Source organism: Micrasema longulum, unplaced genomic scaffold, assembly GCF_059751315.1.
Source record: "Micrasema longulum isolate JH-2025_06_02 unplaced genomic scaffold, ASM5975131v1 h1tg000834l, whole genome shotgun sequence".
NCBI classification, from domain to species: domain Eukaryota; kingdom Metazoa; phylum Arthropoda; class Insecta; order Trichoptera; family Brachycentridae; genus Micrasema; species Micrasema longulum.
Window position 1 is genome coordinate 114,110 of NW_028278026.1, and position 19,178 is coordinate 133,287.

The window sequence follows — 19,178 nt, forward strand, 5'->3', positions numbered from 1 at the left end:
TTTAGTGAGAATCAGATAAATTGGGCAGTAAAGGGTTAAAACGTTTATTTCTAATGAAATGTGTATTTTTTTACCTTTTAAATGATAAATATTGCTTTTTCCTAATTTCGGTTCAAGAATAAACATTCCTAAAATGAACCGTTCAGCAAATTAGTTGTGTGTAATTATATTTACATTTGTTGTATGTCACTTAATAAAATACTTGTGTGATTTTCTTATCTCTTAATCTTGTAAGAAATAGTATAAAGGTTGAAAATGTTGTAAAAAATTTACCAGTCCTGAAGATTTAGGCTTACTTAGACGAAAGCGCTCGTTGGTATCTGTTGATCTTTGTGAAGTTAAAGAGCTGAAACCTTTATTTATGCGAATGAGATTCATCTAATTGAATTATTTCACCTTCATAGTAGGCAACGCCTGAAAAACAGATGTAATAATTGAAGGAATATAGATGTTCAAATATGGGCAGAATGGTGAATGTTACACAGTGTGTAAAGTGGCCACTTAAACCAGCTAATTATAGGTCATAAGCCCTGTAGATGCCTAGACTTCTAAATTACCTTCTCTTTAATATTCTTCATCTCTGTTGTGATATGTTAAAATTTGATAATTAATAAAACATATAAAAAACTGTATTTAAATTTTATTTCTCAAAATATTCGGAAATGTTAAGCAAAAATAAAAGATCGGTTAACATTTTTGAAAAGAAAATGTATATCCTGCTTACGTTGATTTCAAGTTTTTATTTTACAAAAATAACAACAGTACGAACTATTCAAGAAATACAGGTGTTTTAACTTTGCAGAAAGGTGGGTGTTGTACAGTGCGCAAAAATATCACTTAAACCAGACAATAACAAGTTATATCCCTGTAAATGCCTAAAGAATGTATAGATCAAAACCTCCATGTTCATCATCATCAAAATTTCATCTAAAAAATGGTGTATGGGGCACAGCATCGGTACACCAACTGAAGATCTCGATCATTGTTGATACTCGAAGGAAAGATCAGTCTTAAGCTTCAGGTCCAGTCCAAGGGACTTTAAAATATTAGTGCGTAAAAACACCTAAATATTCGATGTCAACCGTGCCGGAAATCGAACCCGAGACTTTTTGTATTGTAATAAAACGGTTCTTTTCTCAAAAATGTTCTTTGTCTTCTTTGCGATACCAATAAATCTTTCGAATATATAATACAGGACACACTTAATTTTGGGCATACATAAAATATTTCTAAAAATGACAGATTTTAAATTAATAAATTGTTATGTACAGCTCTATGTCATATGGTTCTTTATCCATTTCGGGAAGTAGGAGACTTTAGTATAAATTCCAGGGTATTTGGACGCGCATCTGATTCCATAGGACACTATCCCTGTCAGGATACCTTTACAAACTAAAGGACCACCAGAATCCCCCTACAACAATAATTCGTTTAAAAACAGCACTAAAAAACAATTATATACTTAAGCTGGGGGGTTTTCCAAAAAGAGGTTTCATTTTGATGTTAAAAAAAAACTAGTATTTTTTAAGAGAAATCAATGGATGTTTATTTCATTACAAAGAGGAAGGTATGTCATTAACAATGGAAAACGATATCAGCCAAATGGCCGCCACGGCTACTCTTGTAGCACCATATCCTTTTCATGAAATTTTCCATGACCAACTCGCACATTTGCGGCTGTATGTCCTCGATAACTTCACGAATTATACATTCAAGGTCTTGAATCGATTGTGGAGTATTGGCATAGACCTTATCTTTCACGTGGTTCCAAAGAAAAATGTCTAAAAGTGTTAAATCACAAGATCTCGGTGGCCAATTGTGATCATCTCTTCGAGAAATAACACAATCAAGAAACTTTTCTTGCAAAATTGCGATGGTTTCGTTGCTTGTGTGGCACGTAGCGCCGTCTTGTTAAAATAAACGTCGTTCACATCAACATCTTCCGATTCCGGCCATAAAAAATCATTAATCATAGCTCGGTAGCGCAATTCATTCACCGTCACAGTTGCACCAGCCTTATTTTCGAATAAGTAAGGTCCAATTCCACCGCCAGCCCAAAAACCGCACCAAGTGACACGTTGAGGATGGAGAGGCTTTTCAACAATTAATCTTGAATTTTCCGAGCCCCGAACTCGACAATTCTGCTTATTAACGTAGCCTCCGAGGTGAAAATGGGCCTCATCACTGAAGATGATTTTTCAATGAAAATTCGGATCATTTTAAAGCATTTCCAGGACCCAATCAGCGAAGATACGACGTTCTTGTGTTAACTGAACTTTAAAAGCCTTAAAACCTAAGTTTTTGTGCAAAATACGGTGTAATGTCGTTTGTAGAATGCTTAATTCTAAAGATCAACGAGGAATCGACAAACGTGGGTTTTCGTCAACACTACGGGCTACAGCAGCAATATTCTCCGTTTTTCTTGAGTGACCCACACGGTTTTGATTTTTTACATCACTAACTTGTCCCAACAGCTCAAATTTTTTCACCAGTTTCACTATTGCCGGCTGAGAAAGTGCTTCACGACGACCCAAAAGTGCTTTTCGTTTTGCAAACTGTGACTGCAAAATAATCACCATTTTTGTAGTAAATTTTAACAACTTCAATGCGTTGTTGAAGCGTGTATCGTTCCATTTTTAGTAATGGCGTAGTTTTTACTTGTCAAATGTAAAAAGATGACAGTTTCAAAAGTGACAGCTTCCCGAATAGAAATAAAAATATGGCGTTTATTGGCAAAAAAAAAATAGAAGTACCTTACATCACTCAATAAGTTCGTAGGATGACGAATAAAACACCAACTTTTAGGTGGAATTCGACTTTATTCACCAACATGGACTTTTTCAAGAATGATGCATTTATTCCAACGCTTCTCTTACATTTCGATGCCTTTTTTGTAGAACGATTTATCTTTGGCCTCGAAATAGGCTTTAGTTCCGGCAATCACTTCTTAATTGGGGCCGAATTTCTTTCCCTGGAGCATCTTTTTGAGGTTTGCGAAATAAATCTCAATGGTCGCTGGGGGCCAAATCTGGAGAATACGGTGGGTGCGGAAGCAATTCGAAGTTCAACTCATGCAATTCGGCCATTGTTACCATCGACTTGTGACGTGGTGTATCGTTTTAGTGGAAGAGCTTATACTTTTTTCGTCTTCATTTGCGGTCGTTTTTCGCAATTTATTCCACCAAATGCACCAACACATAAAATGCATTAATAATGAATTCTAACTTTCTCGAGGTAATTAATGAATAAAACACCGTGCGTATCCCAAAATACGGAGGCCAGAACCTTACCAGCTGACATTTGCGATTTTGGTTGCTTTGGGCGGCTTTCGGCGGTTGCTGTCCACTCAGCTGACTGCCTATTTAACTTTAGAATAAAGTTATGGCTCCATGATTCATCCATTATCACATAACGTATGGAAAATATATTATATTGAGCTAAAACAGCCCTCTAAATTACTGTCGACGCGTTGTTGTTTTTAATCATTTGTGAGCAAGCGCGGTCTTCGAACAGAACTTAATCATAAACAAATGTTGATGCAAAATAGCATTCTGACTCGCGCAACTTCAATGTATGATCGGTCAAAACTATTTTGTCGACTTTTTTTGTTTTCTGGGAGAACTGCGGAATTTGGGCCACCAAAGCGTTCAGAATCATCGGTGTCTGTACGGCCGGATTAAAAACCACCAAATCACTTATTTGCTGTATGTCACGATGGCGCAGAGTCCAAATAACACTTGTCAAGCCGTTGCTTTGTTTGAACTGTATTTTTCTCATTAAAAAGCGATGCTTTATCAATAAACAAAATACCTGTCCTAAAACCACATAATATCATTTTAAACTGCACAAAAATCAACAAATAGAATTGAAAGAATATTAATGTTGTGAAATGGTGAATGTAACACAGTGTGTTAGTGGCCACTTAAACAAGCCAATGACAGGTTGTATGCTTTATAAATGCCTAGACCATTACAAAAATAACCATCTCTAAAATGTTCTAAATCTCTCTTGCAATATATTAAAAATAAATAGTGTTACTTACTTGACAACTATCGCGTTTATCGGCGTAAGCGCATATTTTAGATACTTCGATTAATTTAAACCATTTCCAGCTGCACGTGAGAGGATCCACGATGTCCAGAGTGGTTTTCATCAAAGATTTTGGTAAACTTTTAGCCTAGAAAATATGTTAATTTGTAAATGAATAGATCTGTAAAAAGACGTTTGCCGACAAATATTGGAGCTTATTCGGGTGGCATTCGTGACAGTGTCACGGACTCGTAGATCAGAGGTCCGTAGTTCAAATCCCACTCTATCACAAGTTGTTTCCATTTTACAAGGACAGTTATTTTTATCAATTTTTTTAAAAGTTCAAATCCTTCAAATTGAGATTGTAAAACACACATATTACATTGGTTTTTTTCTAATTGATCTAATAAAATTAACTACTACACAAAAAATCAGGTAAAAATAACAAATTATGTAATATAATTTATTTGTTTATATTTGATTATTTAGCAAAACCCTTTTTTATCACTAGTGATATTAAAACTCCATTTAGATTCCAACAAAATTATTTTCCTAAATTAATATCTTTATTTCGGATAAAATTTAGGCAGTATTTTGAATAAACTCTAAAATCAGTTAGTAAATTTCACTTTTAAAAAAAAATGTATAATTGTCGGCCTCGTGGTGCAGTGGTACAGAGGTCAGCGCGTTTGCCCACCATGCAAGAGGCCTCGGGTTCGATTCCCAACATGGTGGACATTAATTATTTATTCAAAAAGGTGTTTTCACATCAGAACATTCCATAGTCCCTGGACTAGTACCCAAAGTGTAAGACTGATCATCTTCCTTCATGTATAAATAAATATCAAGATACACTGCGATTGTTGTACTAATGCAGTGCCCTATGCACCATCAGGTGCGGATAGAGAATGATGATGTTTTATTTAATCAAATTCATGTGACGCATAGTACTAAGAGTTTCGAACTCATTCGACCTTGTCCTGTTCTATTTAGCGTCGTAGCTTAGCGGGTGGCAATTTTTTTCGTAAACGGAGGATCGTGGGTTTGGCAAAGTAAATTCTTTCGACTTTTAATTTATCCTTTATTTTTCGATCCTTCTCGAACTAATCGTTGCAACAAGCTGTGCTATCCTTATACAGAGGAGCAATAGCCCGTGACAAATTGCCGTTCACCCCATACTCCGATAACACCTTCTCTAATTTATCTCTGCCAACTCTATCAAACGCTTATTGCTGATTGACAAACGCGCCTTCTAATTTTATGTTCGATTTATTATTCTTTGGAAATTCAACGGCCTTATGCGGAAAAGATGTTCTATGACCAACAGATTAAGGAAAAAAAATACATTTTTACGATAATATTTTCCGCAAAACTGTTGAAGTTTAGGTATTTTAGCATATTCATGGTAGTTTTATAGTAAATTTGTTTTGGGTAAGCATATAATTTATTTTTTTTAATATTCATTACAAATGATGCAGATTTTTTTATATAAAAAAAAACATTATAATTCCAGTTGACTGTTATTACAAGTGTTAAACACTGGTATTAATTTTATTGATTTTTATTACAATATTTGAGTTTGTCCAAATGTTCGTAGACAAAATTTTGTTGCCTAGTACGTGAAATAATTCAGTCAGATGAAGCTCTTCACAACAATGAAGGTTTCAGCTCTTTAACTTTACTAAAATCAGCAGATGGAAGAATTGAAGAAATATGGATATTCAAACATAGGCAAAATCGTGAATGTTACACAGTGTGTAAAGTGGTCACTTAAACCAGCCAATGACAGGTCATCAGCCCTGTAAATGCCTAGACTTCCATATTCTCTTATTTAAGGTATTTTCCACCCCTGTTGTAATTTGTTAATCTTAATGACTCCCGAGAGAGGTGAAATCCAGTCTTTTGTCTACGAACATTTTGACAAATTCAAATATTGTAATGAAACCAACTGGTCCAAGAAGAAGTTTAAAAATTAGGAAATTGTATTTAGGCGTTGCCTAGTACGTGAAATAATTCAGTCAGATGAAGCTCTTCACAACAATAAAGGTTTCAGCTCTTTAACTTTACTAAAATCAGCAGATGGAAGAATTGAAGAAATATGGATATTCAAACATAGGCAAAATGGTGAATGTTACACAGTGTGGCCACTTAAACTAGCCAATGACAGGTCATAAGCCCTGTAAATGCCTAGACTTTCATATTCCCTTATTTAAGGTATTTTCCATCCCTGTTGTAATTTGTTAATTATTGATTTTTGTTTATTTCTGCAGACAGAAACCTACACAATTCATGTGGCTTTACTGTGACAGGAAAACCCCTAGTCGGAAGGTAGTATAGCATCCTGAATAATTGATGTGTCTCCTATTGCTTCTGAAATTATCTTATATTATGTAAATTGTTCAGTCACTCGAGGCTCCGTCAGATAATCTCAATTAATCAAATCCACATAATTTGTTGCACAAATATCACATTCTGGTTAGTAGAATCCTTGAATACTTGTTGCAATTGCAGTCCGTTTATTTTGCAAGCTTTTGGAATCCTTTCTGAAATCCGAAAAGACCGTTCTCAGTATACGAAGTCAGTTTTGTTTTTTTTAACTGGTCCATAATAATTACTCATTTCATTTCACTGAACAAATAACGAGATAAAGCGGTTGACCTATACAAATGCTGCGCACTATAAATGTTTGATGGTTTTGTTTTTATATTGAACCACTTCTTCTTATTCTCTGGTCTGAATCCTGGGGTTGGCTGGCAGCAATTACATTCATTCTTCTCCTCTATTCCTCCCTGTCTTGTGCGGCTCTTCTAAAGTCAGCATATGATGAGCAGCGCACGTCCTTTAATCCTCCAGGTACTCTCGGCGTGGGCGTCCCCTAGAATTTGTCCCCTCGATCGTCCCCTCTAATATGACATGCAGGAGGCCTTCTTGACGTATTACATGGCCGATCCATCTCGCTCGCCTTTCGGACAAGGTCCTGAGTAGGTGCTTTCCACCTTCGATTCTTTGGAGAACCTCCTCATTTGTAATGGAAATTCCTAGTAGTCTTCTATAGGACCACATCTCAAAAGCCTCTAGTCTCCGTTTATCTCTTTCGGATAGGCACCATGTCTCGCAGCCATTCATCAAGATACTCCATACATAGGTCTTGATTGGGAGTATTCTTAGTTTTAGGTCTATATTATTTGAACCACTTGGGTGCAAGAAAATTCATAATGAAACTCTTTAATGTCAACTAAGTCTCGGATGCATTATTGTGAGACGTATACAACTTATGAATCCTGTTTGCGGTTGAAGGCCACCTCAAGTGCCAAATTTTTCTAGGAGTTCTCTTCGACAGGCTTTAATTGCAATGTCCTAAGATGATAGTTTCGTAATCTCCATTAAATATAGATGATCAGTGCTTAAATCATTCTTATTAGTGACTTCAGGTAGTTTGCATTCTATTGAGGTGAATAAAACAATATGCAACTTCTTACCATCTAACAATTTTCTAATTTCTCCTGTGATGCGTCCAAGCCCGATGAGTTTCACCTAAATTTGAAAACTTATGACAATATGGAAGCTATTGACACAAACCACTGTTTCATTAAATCCAATCGCAACCAGCTTTGTAAGAGCAATATCAGACCTTTTATTATGTGTTTTCTAATTTTTATAACTCTTCCGAAATTTACAGATACGTGACCTCAGCGTAATAATGCGTAACCTAGAGAAGGACCCAAAGGTTGGAAAACCATTCTATGACTATTGGGTATTAAGTTAGCTACCATTCGCAGCAAAACAATGGGCCGTACTTGGGTTGAGAATTACTAAATGGATATTAATTTGCATTGTAAATACTTTTAAATATGTACCTGCGTATTTATTATTGCATGGTTATTCCAATTTATTTTTCTATAATTCGCCTTTATCTATTTTATAAAACTGAAAATACATGTGTGTTTTTTTATTTTATTTATTTATTCATTTTATTCACAATATACTTATGTTACATTTATTGAGACATAAATCCCAACTCCATGGAACCAAAGTCCTGTATTGAGTTTGTTTATCTGTAACATCTCCGAAACGGTAATTCGTAGCGGCCTGAAATGTCAACACGTCATTGTAATGCGATTTCAAGGTTAACGTTGCTATTTTCGAGTAAAATTTTAATCAACCTCTACTCGATAAAAACTCAAACTTTATATGGATGCCTAGTGCGGCCCTGACATATTGCTTATAATCAACTGTCATTATCAACAGTAAACATACTTTAATTCATAAATGTATCCCTTTAATTGAGAAAAAAATAGTATCTGAAGTAAATATGTTTATATAAGGAAAGTTTTTAAGCAACATAATACACGTTTCGGAACAATAAATGCCAAAAATCAATAAAAATCATGGGAAAATATTCGTAATCAATTACCTGTGAAAACTGACTCCTTTAACACCTTTGATGTTTCTACTGCTGCAACCAAACATAGTGCAATTTACCATTGTCGATTTTTATTTATTATAACGTAAATATACAAGTCATTTACAAACAAAGCCAAGCACAGCTACAAAAATATCCGATCGAACCGGTATGTTTATGTTGTCAAATAAAACAAAATGGCCACCATTAGTTGGTAACCATCAAACCAACATTGCTTGCGTTCTATGAAACATAGTGATAGGGCATCTCTCTAGGTTACGCATTATTACTTTGAGTACGTGACCAATATTTTCGGACTCAAGTTCTTTTTACCAGATTTATGTGTGTTTCGTTTTGTTTTTTCTTCCGCTTTTTCTTAATATTATGGTCTTGTCTTTACGTCAGTTAAAATATAAATTAATCAGTTAAGAATCTGTTACAATTGGCTGAGATGTTAAGATGGTTTTTGTCATCTAACGACAATTTTAAAATTCAATTAATGACGTTTAATATGTTGCTTCGTGATAAAAGACCAACATCTTAAAGTGAAACTGGCTCGATAGCTGCCCCTGCTCGATCAGAAATGCCATACTGATATTCAAGTTTGAGGCCTTAGAGAATCCGAGATAGGCTTTCAACAATATCTGACTGTATTGGGAAGTCAGTACTCTCGCTCACACGCTGCTTCCGTTTGCTCGTATTTTTCTCAAAATGATCTTGTGCTTAATTATTGGGATTGATGCTCGTTTTTAGATATCTTCTAAATTCTTAACAATTTATTTATACGGTGTAGATATGTCTTTCTCATGTCTTATGTCGGTTTAAATGCCAAAATACGTAACAGACTCCGTTTTCACGGGTAGAAAGCATATTTGGTGGCATATCACAACCAGACCCGAAAATAGGGCAAATCGTGTATTTTCTTAATACCACCATAGTACAAAACTAATTCAAGTACGTAGATTTGCAAAATTCACAACATATAATATTAGTTTATTTAGCGGAAACAGCGGTCGCGTATGCGTATGCTATTATGACAGCCGCTCGATCAGTTGGATACAGTTTTACGAAATGGTTTGAGAGGATGCGGGAAAAGGGTTGGTTATCAAAATCATATTTATTTTTTTTTTTTTATATTTAAATCTTAAAATAGGGCACACATATCATACATATTGTTATGTGTGTTCTAATAATAACATTACAAATATATTTAATTTATAAATTGTTTATCACATATGTCTTGACCATTATTTTAAATTTTGATGTTTTTTTCTTCATAAATATTTTTTTTCATTTCGTAATACTTTTTAATTGCTTTAAATAAAATTGAATTTTGTGACTTTGCCTTTTTCCTAAATGGAAGTCTAATTTTGTTCTTTTCTCTAGTATTGTGATTGTGTTCATGCTGGTTCCGATCAATTTTTTTCCAAAATTCTGTTTTTTTATTAGAGTTTATAATTTTATGAACAAATATCATTGTATTGTAAAATATTCTTTGTTTATATGTTAATAATTTCATTTCATTTACCATCGACTTTACCCTCGTATATCTGTTTTTTTTCAAAATGATTCTAAAGGCTTTATTTTGTAATACAGTTAGTTTATCTATGTTTTCTTTGTTTGATAAAAATAAAATGCTACTACAGTAGTTAACGTGTGGTTCAATAATTGCTTTGTAAATAGTTTTGCAGGAGTCCTTATCAATAAATCTTCTGATCCTTCCCAAAATTGATATTTTTTTTGCAATCTTATTTATTACCATCTTAGCGTTTTGGTGAAATGTAAGTTTTGAATCCAACATTACACCTAAATATTTAATTTCAGTGACTTCATTAAGTTTTTCATTTTCTATTACAATTGATGGTGTAATTTCTATTCTTTTGTTTCCTATATTCATATATTTAGTTTTGTTAACATTTAATTTTAATTTATTAATTTTTAGCCACAGTGATACACTATTAAGATCATGATTTAGTCTGTCCATAATTGTTTTATAATTTTCTCCCGATATATATATTAAGGCATCGTCTGCAAAGAGTATATATTATTTAATTAGTTATTATAATTTATTCATATTTATATTGCAGAAAAACTTTGATTTAGTATCCAAAATCATCTTACCAAAACATGTATTTTTTCAAAAAAATCTAAAATTCAATCCCCTCGCAGCAAACCCTTCGTTTAAAAAAGATGTTTTATTTTTTTTTTATTTTACATACCATGGAAAAAAATTTCCGCATAGGTCCATTGTGATAATTTCAATTTTTTCTCCATACAAGAGCGATCGACCCTAACAGGTAAAGAGCTGAAATGCACTCAAAACAATAATAAAAATTAGAAATAATTATAATAATTCACCTGAAACTCAAGTAACCCCCATCCGGCAACAGTACATATAGTCCCGCTTGCTACTGGATTCGAGCTCATCGATATTGGTTTCACAGCTTCCGATTTATCGAATGGTTTATCGAGCTGAAATAATACAACACTAAATTATTAATAATTAATAAAGTTACAAAATAATAGTTTATATAGTGGTTGCGAATCATGTGAGTATGTATGGGTCAAGTATTGTCACAATTTCTATATCCTTTTACCCACAACCACTGTTCGCCTTCCACCTCAGTATTCTTCGATCACCCGCCACATTAAGACCTCGTGTCGTACATCACTCATTTATTTCGTTGAACGTGTGCCGCATAATAAAACTTTGTTTCCACCGACCACCAGTGTTGAGCTCCAGATCGGGGCCTGCCATCGTGTTAGTGCCACTCGCAAGTGTCAAGTCAGTTCCGGCAAGTCCATCAAGAATGAGGATGAGATTAGTGGCCTCCCTTCCTAATCCATCACAATCGCTGGAGTTGTGACCGATTGACACTTAACTCTTAAAAGACTGCGGTAAATAATACCTTTGCACGCGGTAATGTAACATCATGTTACCACAAACAAAATACGGAATATTCTTAAGCTCAGACATTTGAGAGAAAAAAACATGAAGACATACAGTTTAATATTTTTTTTTCCATAATTTATGAAAATAAACAACACATAATTGAGCCCTGTCGTTTTCGTTCTCATAGTTCACGCTTGCGTCCCTCATCACTATCAACAACCGATTGAATTTGTTTCACACAACGACACAACACACAGCACTGGCTACGCGCTACAGAACAGCGTCTCTGTCTCCCTTGTTATTTGTTATGTGTTTTATCTTCGTGTTCTCTCTAATACAAATGTATTGCTGTATTTGCGGACATCAGTTTTTGGTAGCAAGGTCAAATATTTTTTGTTTTAAAATCCAGCATAATTATACAAATTTTACTTTCTCTAAATACGGGGTAGAAATGTCTATTTGAAGATTATAAAAATTACAACTTCATCATTTAAACAAATAAGAGAGATATATATTTTAAGTCTTGTATCGTATGTCGACTAGTGTGACATCATAGCCACACAAAAGTTAATCATTGAAATTGAAAATACTTACCTATTTGCATTAAATTTTTTTACAGTCCACTCCGCTCATTAATAAGATTCCCCCGATCAATACAGATTAAAAATATAGCCAACACTTTCCTCAGCCTGGCATTCCCACTGCATTTTCATGAAATTGGGATACGGTTATATATCTTCGGGCTAATATAGTATTTTTGCCTTTGAGCCAAAAAAGTATTAACCCCTCTCTGTTGAATCAGATCCCTATTGGAGTGTCTAGTTTTATGACTATGGCAAATCGTTGCGATTTTTTCCCTATTGAGATGCGTGACCGCTACTGACCTCAATATATACTGTTGACAGATATCTAGTACTTAAAATTGTTTAAAGAGTGAATCACTTGGATATCGGTATGTTTTTTTATTATTACTCTTATCACTGATTTTTGGGCTATTGCTGCTGAAGTCATAGTCGTTTTAGTGCAGCTTCCCCAGCCAATCAGACCATATGTCAGTATTTTTTTAATTTATTTTTTATTAATAAATTTCATACAAGGTACATATTTTTTAAAATTTCTATCCAAATCTACTTTTACACATCTAGTAAATGTTATCACTGTAACTTAAAAAAAAAGAGACAAACTCTTGTGCTTGGAGAGTGACTTACACTGTTGTTGTATTGAATTTACCAACCGGCGGCCTCCGTGGTGTAGTGGTCAAGACGCTTGACTCACACACAAAAGGTTCCGGGTTCGATTCCCGGTGAGAACACAAAAATTTAAATGTGTATTTTCTCAAGCCTGGGTGTTCTGTTATGTAATTCACCACTGTAATTGGGCCTCCTGGCCTGTTGTGGTGCAAAAATAAAAAAAAAAAAAAATAATAATAAATAATAACCCATAATACAATTGTTAACCCTCTATCTTCCACTCCACTATAAGCCGTAAAAGGCCATATTTTAAAAGTTTGTTCTCTAGGCAACAATGACAGGTCATAAGCCCTGTAAATTCCTACACATCCATATTTACTTCTTTAAAATGTTTTCCTCCCTCTAAAAATGCTCTAGGTTTGTGTTACACCATTGAATAGCAAATAGACTCTTTTATCTGTGTTTAACACTAATAACAATATATATAGTTTTCTAATATTGGTGGGAAAACGAATTCCCACGCGGTTGCGGGGCGAGAAATATTGGAAGCGAAGCCCTAGGGCTTCTACGATATAGTGGACTGTATTTAAAATTTAATATACAGTGGTGCCTCACACAACGAACTTAATTCGTTCCAGGAGCAAGTTCGTTATGCGAAAAGTTCGTTATGTGAAACGCGTTTTCCCATAACAATACATGTTAAAAAAAATAATTCGTTCTGTAGCATAAAATATGGTAAGATGACATAAAAAAAAGATAATTTTTTTTTTATTATTTTTATTTAGATACATCTAAAAACATAATGAAAAAAACACACATTTTTTAATTTTAAGAAATAATCGAATCTTGCACATCTTCATCCATTTTCCGCTTTTTGGCCGATGGTGCAGTGAAAAACCTGTCCAAAGTCGTTTGTTTCTCTCTTTTCTTCAACATCTGCCGGAAATAACGGACAAGAGTATCGGAGTACAGGTCGTTGATCCTGTTTGCTTCAGCGGAATCCGGATAGTGGGCATTGGTAAACTCCTGAACTGCTTTCCATTTGACCAGGATGTTCTTGATGTCAGCAGTTGGAATTGGTTGATTGTTTGATTGTTGCTCCTCGTTATCAGATGACGCTTCCCTTTGAGCATTGTCCTGTTGTTGGGCCAGAAGTGTTTGGAGCTCTTCAGTTGTCAGCTCTTCTTTGTGTTCCTCAATAAGCTCCTCTACATCCTCTTCAACGATTGCTGCGACACGTGCGTAAGTTAAGCGTACTGCTCAGTGACTAACGACTGCCTGCGCGGAAGGATGCAATAAATCGGCAGTGATCGTGTGAAGTGGGCGACTTCGTTGTGTGAAGCGAAGTTCGTTGTGTGAAGCGAAGTTCGTTGTATGAATCGTGAAATGAACGAAAAGGAAGTTCGTTGTGTGCAGCGTTCGCTGTGCGAGGCGTTCGTTATGCGAGGCACCACTGTATTAATAAATGAATATCCTCGATGTGCGGTGTGCAATGTCAATCAGTCACAACCCCAACAAATGAAATGGATCAGGAATGGAAGCCACTAACCTGGTTCGTTCTTGATGAAGTTGCGGTAGTAGGTTTGTTAGTAGGTAAAAGGTTTGTTCTATAGGAACATTTTCAAAGATGGTGAATGGTAATTATATTTATTTATTCATGCATTTCATAATATATACAGTTTTTGGTTCACTTTGCCCAGCTGTATGAAACAGTACTTGATTTTTTTGTAGTATTTCTGTAGAATGTTTTATTATTTAAACTTTCTACTGAATATGCTGTATAATTTTTAGGTTAATTTTCTAAATATAAATCTTGTCAAATTTTTACGATAATTTTTTTTTATATATCTTGGGTATAAGGAAATTTATGTTTAAAAAATATATATATATTAAGCCATATATGTTAGTATTATAAATGTTTGTAAATGGGAGATTTTCCGTTTATGTTAATAAAATAAAATTAAATAAATAAAATAAAAGTCAACAGATGGAAGAGTTTAGGAAATGTGGATGTTCGAAAATGGGCGGAATGGTGAATGTTACACAGTGTAAACCAACGACAGGTCATAATCCCTGTAAATGCCTAGACTTCCATATTCCCTTCTCAAAAACGTTTTCCCTCTCTGTTGAAATAAATTTAAATATAAGTGTAAAATGTCATACCACAAAGTGAAAACTGATTTTGATAACAATAATAATAAAATAATGACTTACGATCATCGTGGCTATATCGTTGGCGTTGGAAAAAGTGTTATAATACTTATGCGTGTGTACAGTCGAAACACTTCGTATTTGTCCGTCCTCCTCGAGTTTATTGATTCCCCCATGAACATGTATTCCGGATATTTTACTGAAAAACAAAATGCATTTGAAATGATCACGTATCGTATCGCAAACTCAAGTCAGGATCTTGACTTATTGGCTGTAAATATTTCAGCGTTCAAAAATCACTAAAATATACTAAATCCGGCCTCACGGTCGTTATTATTTTGTACCAGCTTTATTTTTCCGTTATAATTTATTTTAATTGTAGAAACTAAGGCAGTCAACCATACTTCGATGCAATACTTTTATAACGCCGTCCCCATGTAAAGCGAAGCGAAAATTGCGAACAACCCTCAAAAAACGCGTTTTTCGTAAGAAAAAAAACAACATTATCATTGCTCATCATTGTTCCATATTTTGGCAGAATTACAAAATAAAACAAATTTCGAAAACTAAGGCAAAAATTTGGAAAGTAAATTGGATTTTTTCGGCCGTTAAAAAAAATTGATTTATAAAATTGGCAAATAATATATGAAAAAGGGGTGATGAATGCAACACTTCTTCGGGCCGTATATTTTGCCATGTTTCACTCTCATCTATCCTATCTTACCTGTGTCTGGGGATTTGCGACGAAAAAGAGGATTGCGGAAATACAGGTTCTACAAAATAGAGCAATAAGAAATGTATTTTGTTTTCCAAGAGATAAAAGCATAAAAGAGATATATTCCGAGACAAATATAATTCCTTTTAGTATTTTACCTTCATAGGAAATAACTAACACTTTTTTACAAAAATTGCAACATAAATTAAACTCAAATTTAGCGCTTACTTTTAACAGTGATCTACATAACCATCGCACACGATCTTATAACTGTCTACATTTACCCCCTGTACACTCCTCTAAATTCGGATTGAGGTCACTCCTCTACATTGCCTCTACTCAATATAACCTCCTGCCTATTCACTTTAAATCAATTTCTTACCAGTCTACGAATGGAAATCAAATAACACTAAAAAATCATTTCTTCAAATTATTTCTCGATAACCATTGACCCATGTGATTTAATGTTAAATAATATATTATAATTTGTTTTTAAAAAGGTCTCCGAGATATGTCCATTTTTGTTTTAATTATGTTCAACAAAATGTATTTTTATTTTTATCTGATAATCTTTAATTGTTTCAATCCCAGAATGAGTTTGCTAACTCATGGGAATACAATTGTGTTTATGTACATTTTTGTATTTTGAAATAAAAAAAAAAAAAATAATAAAAAAAATGAAAAGCTTCTAATATGTATTAAATTAAGTTTTTTGGTAAAAATATTTTCTAAGCAAAGAGAGCCCATATGCGTGGCAGTCAAAATATATAATAAGCTTCCCAAAAAAATTTAAGAAAAAAATATATTAAAAAGTTTTCAAGAGTTTTAATGTGTTTCTAATAAATGAATGAAAGGAAAATGTATTAATAAATATTTGGACACCATAACATATACGAGTGATGATTATGCTGTTTGTATTTTCTTAATTTCTGATTGATTACATTATTTCTTATTTAATAAAGTTATTTTTTTAAACTATTTGTATTGTTGTATTAATTATTTTCTTTTGGTCAGGCTGAAAAAATTTGCTAGTGACAATAAGTCCGCCATTTAACGGTGCATACCTTTATTTTATTTGAGAAAAAAAAATGTATTTATCACATTGTACATATTATGGTTAATGAAGATTTTTCATTATTATACAAACTGTTTATCATATTTAATAAATCTACACTCAAATATGCAAAATTATAATTAGTCGTTTATCATTTGTATTATTTTCATTTATTTATTTAACTTATCCTTAAAACCTTGGACCATTAGAATGGAATTTCTATATACTAAATGCAAAATTAATCGGTCTAATTTATGTACAGTTTTAATATTTCGAAATTTACTTAACGTCGTTTCTATACGGCGCTGTACGAATAATCTGAATTTAATGAAATGTGAAGATTAAGTAGATTAAAGATTTAGGTACTTTAATTATAATTGAACGCATTATGCTTGGCGTATATATAATTTACAATTTTGCATTTAAAAAAAAATAATAGACTCAAATCAATGTCTGATTTAAATATTAAGATAATGGCATTTCGAATGTTACGCAATTAGGTATATTAAATAGAACGATAGTTTTAAATTATGTTCTAAAAATAAACGTTGTTGCGTCATGCCGCAGCAACATTTCCGTACAAAACGCGCACTAGAGTAAAAAAAACTAGCTGTCTATGCCAGTTTACTGTGAATTCAAATCTACTTGTCGCGCCCTTTTGCGGTGCTTCACGTTTACTGACCGCTGCGCGTAAAACACTATTTTCCCCCAAAATAAAATATCAGTTCCGAAGCCTCGGTTGATTGGAACACAAGACGGGTACTTAGTACCGCATCTAGTGCATACAAGCATTTCAATATATATATATATTTGTTTTTTACATAGGATGACATAATAGAGGGAATGGCTGAGGGGACAAATTACATAGGGCGTCCCCGACGGAAGGATTTGGAGCAAGTGTGCGAGGATTTGAACTGCGCCTCATATATCGAGCTGAAGAGGGCTGCAGAGAATAGAGACCAGTAGAGGACGAGACGCAGGACTTTACTGCAAACCAATCCCCAGGATTCAAACTGCGAAGAAGACATAGGATTCATGGAATATCCTGCAAACGTCAGCCAATAATTACAGTTTTATAATTCAATAAACAATTTAATTCAATAAAACGCTTTGTAGGTACAGCCAATCTGCTACACAAAATTGATTTTTTACCCTTGAAAATAGAGATCTGAATTATGCTTTTTATATCAATTATTAAATAATAAAGTAGACTCTTTTAACCTTCTCCAAAATTAATCTTAATGTCTCCTTCGCGTGACAAGAAATAAATATTTATTCCATCTGCCAGTCTGTAGCACTAACTAGGCATAACACTCTTTCCTCTCTCGTTCTTGCTCCAACTATAATGCTTGTTTTTCATCTATTGATATATTTTACATGCCCTTTAATTCATTTAAAATTAAAAATAAATTAAGATTCATTTTTTCTGGCTGCGATACGACCCCACTTGCCATTTATTGATGCTCACACTTACACACACCTGAACACTTACTCCCACAAAAATACACATAAACACACCTCTACACTTACTCTCATACAAATACACATAAACACACCATTTTGTTTGATTCTTATTTAGAACCTTCGCTGGTCTGTCTTTAAACCGTATTTTTTTTATGTTATTATATCATTGTTGACTGTTTGTTTCTGTAAAATAAACTAATAAAAATTTTATGCAATTGTGACTCTAATAAGTTTAATCTCGCAAATATTCTACAATTCTATGAGAGCTCTTTTCAAATAGCCTGTGCTTGATAAAACCTAAATATTCTTTGATTGACAAATATTTAATATCAAAGTGTTTTTGTTATGGACCCGTATACAGTTTAAGGGAAAATTATGTAATTTTTTTTTAGTCTATTAGTAGGCACAGCTAGTTTTTCTTAATCTCTTGTGTTAATTCTATGGTAGGTATATCTATTTCTTTTTTGAAAATATTTTTTTTTTCATTTATTATGGCTTTTATCATTCTCGGTAATACTAGCCAGAAACAAACAGTGTTTACTAATGTTAAATGAGAGCAAAACAATATTTCAGACAAGATTTTTTTTTAATATAATATACGTGAGTTAATATTATTATCATTTCGTTCCTAAAAATCCAGTGAAAATAAATAAATGGGTCGAAATTATAAGGAATTCAAGGAAAGAACCTGATTGATACACCAAAAACTAATGAACATATTACAACAGAGATGAAGAACATTTAAGAGAACGTAATATAGAAGTCTATGCATCTACAGGGCTTATGACCTGTCAATGGCTGGTTTAAGTGGCCACTTTTCACACTGGTAACATTCACCATTCTGTTTGAACATCTATATTCCTTCAATTATTTCATCTGTTGATGTTTGTGAAGTTAAAGAGCTGAAACCTTTATTTATGCGGGTGAGATTCATCTAATGGAATTATTTCACCTACATACTAGGCAACGCCTGAAAATGTTATTTTTTCAATTTCTATACTTCTTCATGGACCAGGTGGATTTATCAACAATATTTTGAGTTTGTCCAAATTTTTGTAGACAAGGACTGGATTCAACTCCCCGGGGAGCTGTTTATATCAACATATATTTATGTTGATATAAACAGCTCCCCGGGGAGTTGAATCCAGTCCTTGTCTACAAAAATTTGGACAAACTCAAAATATTGCCAAAAACTAATGTTGATTGTTAACGTTAAAACACAAACTTTTTTATGTACCAAAAATAAATGTCCTACTATTTTTGGTAGCATATGCATGCTA

At 33.5% G+C, this 19,178-nt stretch overlaps 1 protein-coding gene across 1 annotated transcript; it reads right to left on the reverse strand.

The window, feature by feature from the left end:
- Window positions 1-670: 670 nt before the first annotated feature.
- On the reverse strand, window positions 671-14,858 carry LOC148278721 (trypsin theta-like). The gene is made up of 4 exons (XM_088230961.1): window positions 14,729-14,858; window positions 10,790-10,903; window positions 4,043-4,177; window positions 671-1,414 (listed from the first exon to the last, which is right to left on the reverse strand). The coding sequence occupies exons 1-4, from the start codon at window positions 14,732-14,734 to the stop codon at window positions 1,274-1,276; spliced, it is 396 nt and encodes a 131-aa protein (XP_088087087.1). The 5' UTR covers window positions 14,735-14,858; the 3' UTR covers window positions 671-1,273.
- Between the last annotated feature and the right edge of the window lie 4,320 nt (window positions 14,859-19,178).